Here is an 8,056-nt window from a genome sequence, read left to right as displayed (position 1 = left end):
GGAGGGAGGGGCCATGAGTGCCAGCGAGGGTTCAGAGAAGAGGATCTGGGCTACTCTGCGCAAAACCACTGCACGGAGCAGGTAAGTATAACATGTTTTAAAGAAAAAAAATGACTTTTAGTATCAATTGAAGCAGATTAAAATGTTGTAACACAAATAGTCTGTAATAAAGATGAACTTGTTATTACAATATAATAATGGGGAGGGGGGAAGCGAGGATTGTTCTGAATGGCCAAGGGACTGGTTCCCCTAAACTGACCAGACAGCTGCATAGTACAGTGATGAGCCCATAAAACATGGAGGACAAAGTGTGATTAACAGATGCCTTACTATAGAAAGAGATGTAATGTTTGTTGTTTTATGTCCTGTAAGAACAGCCAACCATGAGTTTAAACCTTTTATTTATTTATTTTTTCAGGAATTTTCAAAGGTCCATAAAACAAAACACCTGATAATTTTAGAGACTTTCATTTCTCTTCTGCTGTCAGCGATGGCGTCTGATCTGAGAGTTGAGCTGGAATGTTCCGTCTGTCTGAACATTTATACGGATCCTGTAACCCTGAGATGTGGTCACAACTTCTGCCGGGTCTGTATTGATGGTGTGCTGGATACACAGGAGGGGTCTGGAGGATATTCCTGTCCTGAATGCAGAGAGAAGTTTTTGGATCGGCCCGAACTGTACAGGAACATAACACTACGTAACATAGCAGAGAATTTCCTGTCTCCTCTGCCAGATCAGGAGGATTCCGGGGTCTTCTGTACTTACTGTGTGGACTCTCCTGTACCTGCTGTTAGATCCTGTCTACACTGTGAGGTTTCTCTGTGTGATAAACACCTGAGAGTCCACAAAAAGTCCCCAGAACACGTCTTATGTGACCCCACCTTGTCCATGGAGAGCAGGAAATGCTCCGTCCATAAGGAAGTTTTGAAGTATTTTTGCACCAAAGATGATACTTGTATCTGTATGTCCTGCAGATTGGCTGGAGAACATCGAGGACACCAGGTGGAGATGTTGGCTGAGGCTTCTGAGAAGAAGAAGCAGGCACTTGGGTATGTTCTGCAGAAACTTTTGGCAAAGAGAGAGGAGACGGAGGAAAGAGTCCAGAGTCTGCAGGACCACAGGAGGAAAGTAGAAGAAAAAGCATCTGGTGACACCGAGAGAGTCACTGCCCTGTTTAGAGATCTCAGGAGACGTCTGGAAGACCTGGAGAAGAGAGTCCTGAAGGAGATCTCCGGGCAGGCAGAGCGGATCTCCATCTCCATGGAGGATGTCATCAGGGAGCTGGAAATAAAGGAGGAGGAGCTGTCCAGGAAGTTGCGTCACATTGAGGAGCTGTGTAACGTGACGGATCCACTGACTGTCTTACAGGAATCAGACACAGGTGACTTGTGTGATACTGAGGATGGAGATAATGAGGACAGAGAGAGACATGAGGAACTCCTCCATGATGGAGGGGGTCTGGATGTGGTTGGGATATCGCACACATTGCACACGTTCTCTGATATAATAAGAGGGGTAAATGTATATTTCTATATGCAGGGAACTGCAGACATATTACTCGATGTAAACACCGCTAATAATACTCTACAGATATCAGATGACAGGAAAACTGTATTCAAATCAGACCGAGAACAGAACCATCCAGAAACATCAGAGAGATTTCAGTACTGGCCTCACGTGATCAGCAGTCAGAGTTTCTCCTCAGGGAGACATTACTGGGAAGTGGATGTCGGGGGGTCAGATGAATGGATAGTCGGGATGTGTTACCCCAGTATAGAGAGGAGAGGAGAGGGATCTGGGATTGGAAAGAATAACAAATCCTGGGGTTTGTACAGGTTTAGTAACTATGGGGTGATACATGACAGCGATGTAATCCCTTTTCCTTCCAATCTCTCCAGTCACAGAGTCAGGATATATCTGGATTATGAGGCCGGGCGGATCTCCTTTTATGATCTGTGTGACCCGATCCGACACCTCCACACCTTCACCACCACCTTCACTGAGCCCCTCCATGCTGGGATAGGTGTATGGAGAAGTTGTATGAAGATATGTGAGAACTCCACCCAGAGTCTGGTGTGATCACAAGTTTGGGTGGTGGGATTGGTTCATTGATAAACCATTGATTTGGAGGAGGTGACAACACCTGGGAGGAGTATGAGGGCTTCCATTGCAGGAAGAAAATGCTAGTTACCTGGCTTTGTCTAATGTAAGAACATTAAAGTGGGACTAAAGGCATATAAAAAAAATGACAGATATGATGCACTCTGTCTCTGACATGAACACAGCAATCTTTATTTTTAACTAACTTTGTTTTTTAACCTGTTGATTCTGCTGTTATTTCTCAACTCGCTTTAACAGACCAATCTGTCTAGCAAAAGTGGCAGTTAGAGAGTTGAGACAAACCATTTACCAATGACAGGGGTACTTACAATCCAGCTTTTATTCATATATGTAAAACATTAAAAGGGGTAAAAAAAAAGGAAACAAAATGTTACTATAATGGCTTATAAAGTGTTATCTGGAGTTCAGCTTTAATTTGTTAGTCGCTTATGTAAAGTCCATCTAAATATACTAGTCCATCTAACACCCTTCTCTCAAGACAATGCTGCTGTCCAATGGGGTCTCTCCACTGCCCCTCCATAGATATAGGAGTCACCCTAAGACAGGAAGTGTGTTTCTGGCAGGATCACCAGAGGAAAATAAAAGAAACAAAATAGAAAATGAATGCAACCACCACATCCAAGGATTGGCAAGCTCCAATACATATCATTTCTAGTTTGGGGTTTATTACCAATTTAAGCCTCTGATCCAGAATAAGCAGGCCATACATAGGATTCCTAATCTGTATACAGTACTTGTTCCTGGGTCAAAGACTGAGACAGTATTAAAGCCAAATATATGCTGTGCCATGTGCCACACTCCCCTCTCGTATGCTCACTGACCATAGAAAATGGACCCTCAGCTTTGCAGTCTGGTGGTCAAACATGCTTGTATCTGATGTTGGGAATACCGGGTCTCTTGGCGTTTCATGGTAGGGTCTCCAAAATGGCTAGGATCTCCACCAGGCTCGGCAAAACAAAATGGTACTCATGGTGAAGTACTGTAACATGTATTTCATTGCACAATCACATGAATACCTTACCAAATTCCAGATAAAAACAAGCATGGGACCATCATGAGGCTCTTCCGGTTTTGTTGTGGCTCAGGTGTGTTCCATAGAGGGTGGAAGCCATTGGCGTATTTCCGGTTCCACGACCAACCATATCACTTCCGGCCTCTGTGGAACGCACACTGAACCGCAACTAACCTGGAAGAGCCTCCTGATTGTCCCATGCTTGTTTTTTATCTAATTTTGTATACGTTTTAGTCATGTGATTGCACAATTGAATACATTTTTCAGTACTTCTCTGAGTACCATTTTTTTTTTTTGTTTTGCTGAGTCTTGCCATTCCATAGAGTTACATTTTGGAGACCCTACCAAGAACGCCAAGAGACCTGGTATTCCCAATATCCGATTCAAGCATGTTTGACACCCAGACTGCAAAGCTGAGGGTCCCTTTTATCTGGTCAGTGGGGATACGAGAGGGGAGTGCGGCACGGCATGTTGACAGGAAGAACTTCAGCACTTTTTAGAATCTTGGAGCACCGAGCACTTTATGAGATTTTTGTAGCGTATTTGATCTTGTTTTTGGTCTGCTCTGCACTGATGCATATATTGTGATCTACAAGTGCTGTAATATTTTTAGATTTATAATTAGAGGTGGTTTAGCACTTGGTGGACAGCAGTTGTTTTACACATAATCTGATGCATAGCACAAGTATTTTATTTGTTTTTTTGATAATAATTGTGACGGTTATTTTATTAGTAATTTTCCTGTTTATCAATGTCGGCAGTTTTCAGTCCAGGAAATATACATCTCCTTCATACAGGACAGAATTCTGGGAAATCTCTGGCAGAAAACCTGATCAGGAATGAGTCTGCCCAATCTCCTTTTATGATAATAGCTGAACATTAGCTGGAACTCTTCCTGGCTTGTCTTATGTCATCTCGGCTTTATCATATAATGCTGATATAAAAATCTACATTGAAATGTAAAGTGATGTTTTATTATATTATGGTGGAGGATGATAGAGGTGTAATATAGTTATAGAGGCTCTACTGGTCTTGGAGTTTCCTTTTCCTGCTCACAGGAGGCTACTGAGTCACTTACAAGAACAATTTTCACCTAAACCACCTCGCATTATATCACACCAATTCACCACAATCCCCAAAACCCAAAGATAAAATAAAAGTTAGACATAATCCAGTTAGGCCTATTATCCCTGATTATAACTGCTTCTGGGCAGTTTTGCACTTATGTATCATCTGTGGTAACAAAATGTTTGTGTAGCCCCAGGATGTGTGCTTTTTCTCCAGTACGTTTTATTCCTAGCCTTTGTGTTGTATTTTTAGGCCTGCAAGGCTATTGCCCTTATTTTATGAAAGAGATTTACCTACAATATTTTCATATTTTCAATTTTTACATGTTTTTGATGAAAGCTGTACGTGTATATATTTACTAAAAAATCTGCATGCTCTGTTCCTGTTTAAAATGAAATAAATTATTTGTAAGGTGCAATCTGCTTGTTCTCTCGCTCTCCCAAACAGACATTCTGAAAAGGTTTAAAAAGTTGTGCATAAAATGTGAAGCATTTTCCTTCCTCGCTCTATGAAAAAGGAAAACCTATTTTGGGCAAATATTCCAATCCAGTTACTTTCTCCCTCATGAATTGTGACCTTGACAAAAAAAAAGTTTGAGATGCTAAAATGAATACTGTTTTCATCTTCAATGTCCAAAACAAAGACATTGATATATAATTTTTTTTAGTGTAAAATGAGAACTGTCCACACCAGTTTCTTAGTTGCTAAGCTGTATACTTTGTACATCCTGTGTTTAATTGTTTACAGGTCCTAAATGATCTCTCAATCTCTCAAAACTGTGGCCTGGCCAAACAGGTTTCTTTATAGCTGTGGTGCAAACCTATATGCTACTCCCATTGTTGCAGTGTTGGGGGGGAAAAAGGCAATTTTTTTGTTCCTTAGAAGATAAAAGGAAGAGGGGTGAAGAATGGACGCTCGCTACTAGCGAGAAAGACAGGGACATCGCGGGCGTCTCCTGCAGGTAAGGGTAAAGCATAATGGGCTGCTATTCATCGCATAGTAGTCCATTATGTGACACTTACCTGCAGGAGAAGCCCGCGATGTCCCTGTCTTTCTCGCTAGTAGCGAGGACGTCCATTCTTCACCCCTCTTCCTTCCGGGGCCGCAAACTCCGGCTCTGTGACTGGCATGCACGCGGGAGCCGTCTTTAACGGTGTGCCCTTTCTAACTCTAACTCTGGCGCATGCGCAGGAGAAATTGCCGTACGGGGATTTTGCTAATATCTCCTGGTCTGGGAGATATTTCTAGCGCCTGCAGGTAAGCCTTAATCTAGGCTTATCTGTAGGTTAAAGTGGTTGTAAAGGGTTTACAACCACTTTAATGCCTGCTCAAATTCTCAGTGTAGCCTGCTCAAAAAAGACTTTATAGCTCTGTTGAAAACCTGTATGCTATTTAATTAGTTGGTATGTAAAAAAAAAAAATCTTAACCTAACAGACTTTTTTTTAGCTGTGGTGCAAGCCTGTATGCTATTTACAACCTCAGTGTCCTAAACAGGACACTAGTAAGTCACGTTATGGTTGCTAAATATTCTCTCTTTTTCTCTTTCTTTCTCTTTGTCTCTTTCTCTCTTTCTACAAGGCTTTCTAACTGTGTTGCAAACCTGTATGCTAGTTCCAACTTCAGTGTCCAAAGCAGAAAACTAATATTTACTTTTGTTTTTATGGATGCTAATGCCTGCTAAATCTCCAGAAATTGCAACCTATTTGGTTTTTGTAGCTCTATGGTAAACTGTATCCATCAGTGTACAAAATACACTTTTTTTTTTTTTTTTTTTCAGATGCTAAATACTGTACCAGCGGAGGTCCACCCTAAAGTGGACCTTCCGCTCATTGGAACCCTCCCCCCCCCCCCTCTGGCGCCACAATTGGCACCTTTCAGGGGGGAGGGGGGTGCAGTTACCTGGATAATCCAGGTAACTGCACCCACTTCCGGGATAGCTCTCTGCTGAAAGGGGCGTAGATCTACGCCCCTTTCCGAAAGTCCCCCGCTGCCTGCTGGGAAACACACAGATCCCAGAGGCAGCGGGTCAATCCTTATTGCGCAGCGCGATTCGCGCATGCACAGTAGGGAACCGGGAAATGAAGCCGAAAGGCTCCACTTCCTGATTCCCATACCCAAGATGGCGGCGGCAGCACCCGGGAGACTATCGAGAGATCGGCTTCGGGTGCAGACATCGCGGGCGCGCTGGGCGGGTAAGTGTCATCATTTTAAAAGTCAGCAGCTGCTGTATTTGTAGCTGCTGGCTTTTAAAAAGAAAAAAAACAGCGGACTCCCGCTTTAAGATCAAAACGGGCCTTTTAGATTTAGTGCAATCCTGTATTCTATTTCCAACCTCTGTGACCAGAAAAAGACACTAATTATTTTTTTAGGGATGTTAAATGTCAGCTATCTCTCAAATTGTTGCCTTTTTGAAAAAGCCTTTCTAGCTGTGTTGCAAACCTGTTTCCATTGTTGATGTATAAAAAAATAAAATAATTTGGACCCCGATGATGAAAATGGCATATATTGCATGCACCGCAGTTAAAAAGCCTTTGAACCATCTGCAATACTTAGATATTGAGCTGGCAATTGGCATTAATTTAAGCACTTCCCACTCAGCCTATCGCAGAATGGTATCCAGGCGGTGGTTCAGTTATCCTGACTGGGTGTCATATGACGTCCAGCACGACAACATGCCGATGTGCAGTGTGGCGATCAGTGGTGCTGTGTGTCTCTCTGACACACTGCATCTCTGATCATAGTAAGGAGCCTCTGACGAAGGCTCCTTCCCACGTGACCAATCGCAACTGATCAGTGTGAACCAGGAAGTGTTGGTAAATGACTTTCCTCGGTTCACACTGACAGGGAGAGCTGATCAGCAAGGGGGGGGGGGGGGGGGTTGTCTGTGCTGATAATCAGCACAGCCCCATCAGCTGCCAGTCAGTGCCCCATCAAACACCTGTCAGTACCCCATCAGTGCTGCATATCAGTGTTGCCTATAAATTCTACATATTGGTCCCTGACGGTGAAGGAGAATAACAAATTTTATAACAAAGAAAAACTTTTTTTTTTTTTTAGCAAAAAATAAAAACCGCGATGATGAAGAGAGAGCTCTAGAAGGAAAAAAATATAAAAATTTTAGTTTGGGTACAGTGCTGCATGACTGCGCAATTGTCATTCAAAGTGCCACAGCACTGAAAGCTGAAAATTGTCCTGGGCAGGAAGGGGGGGTAGTGCCCGGCGTTGAAGTGGTTAATTTTTTTTTTTTTTTTTAATTCACATTTTGTGAAGGAAATACCATACAGATTTGCGCTACAGCTAGAAAGACTTTTTAAACAGACCCCAATTTCTAAAAGCTTGAGCATGCATTTAGCATACATAAAAATTAATTGTTAGTTTCTTCCTTTTTTATTTATTTTTAATACAGGTTTTCACCACAGATAAGAAGCCACTTTCAGAGAGCTTGAGCAGGCATATATCCATAAAAAAAATAAGTGTCTGTTTCTAGACACCATCGACAGTAACAGCATACAGATTTCTCAAATCGCCTTTCAGGACAACCCCGGAGAGAGTAGCTCCACCTTGCAATCAGGAAACACATGCCCACTTTAAAAACACCTCCTCCTCCTCCATGGCTTCAGTTATTGTGTTTCCTCCTTGGAGGAAGCATGTGCCTGAACCAGGGAGAGCTACACTCTCTGCAGGGGAGTAAGGCTTACCTTTTGTTGCAGGTTGTTTCTCTTTGACCCCCAGCAGCATCTCCACGGGGAGAGGACTCCTGGAGCTCCTGGTCCCGCCATCTCACGGGAGTAAGGACCCTCGGAGTGCCGGCGTCGGGTGCCCGGTGTCCGCTTGTTAGCGCAGGGAGGGCTCT

At 43.0% G+C, this 8,056-nt stretch overlaps 1 protein-coding gene across 1 annotated transcript; it reads left to right on the top strand.

Annotated features, from left to right (window-relative positions):
* The first annotated feature begins 437 nt into the window (after positions 1 to 437).
* On the top strand, positions 438 to 2,432 carry LOC143961814 (E3 ubiquitin-protein ligase TRIM39-like). The gene has a single exon (XM_077471145.1). It carries the CDS (start codon positions 491 to 493, stop codon positions 2,078 to 2,080), a length of 1,590 nt encoding a protein of 529 aa, XP_077327271.1. The 5' UTR covers positions 438 to 490; the 3' UTR covers positions 2,081 to 2,432.
* The last annotated feature ends 5,624 nt before the right edge of the window (positions 2,433 to 8,056 follow it).

This window comes from Lithobates pipiens, unplaced genomic scaffold (assembly GCF_037356315.1).
Source record: "Lithobates pipiens isolate NorthernLeopardFrog02 unplaced genomic scaffold, aLitPip1_a1.2 Scaffold_8, whole genome shotgun sequence".
Classification (NCBI taxonomy): Eukaryota; Metazoa; Chordata; class Amphibia; order Anura; family Ranidae; genus Lithobates; species Lithobates pipiens.
This window is presented reverse-complemented; position numbering and strand designations above follow the sequence as displayed.

What these genes read in the sequence shown, in the direction of transcription:
- LOC143961814 (XM_077471145.1), top strand. Translation starts at nt 491, where the DNA reads ATGGCGTCTGATCTGAGAGTTGAGCTGGAATGTTCCGTCTGTCTGAAC.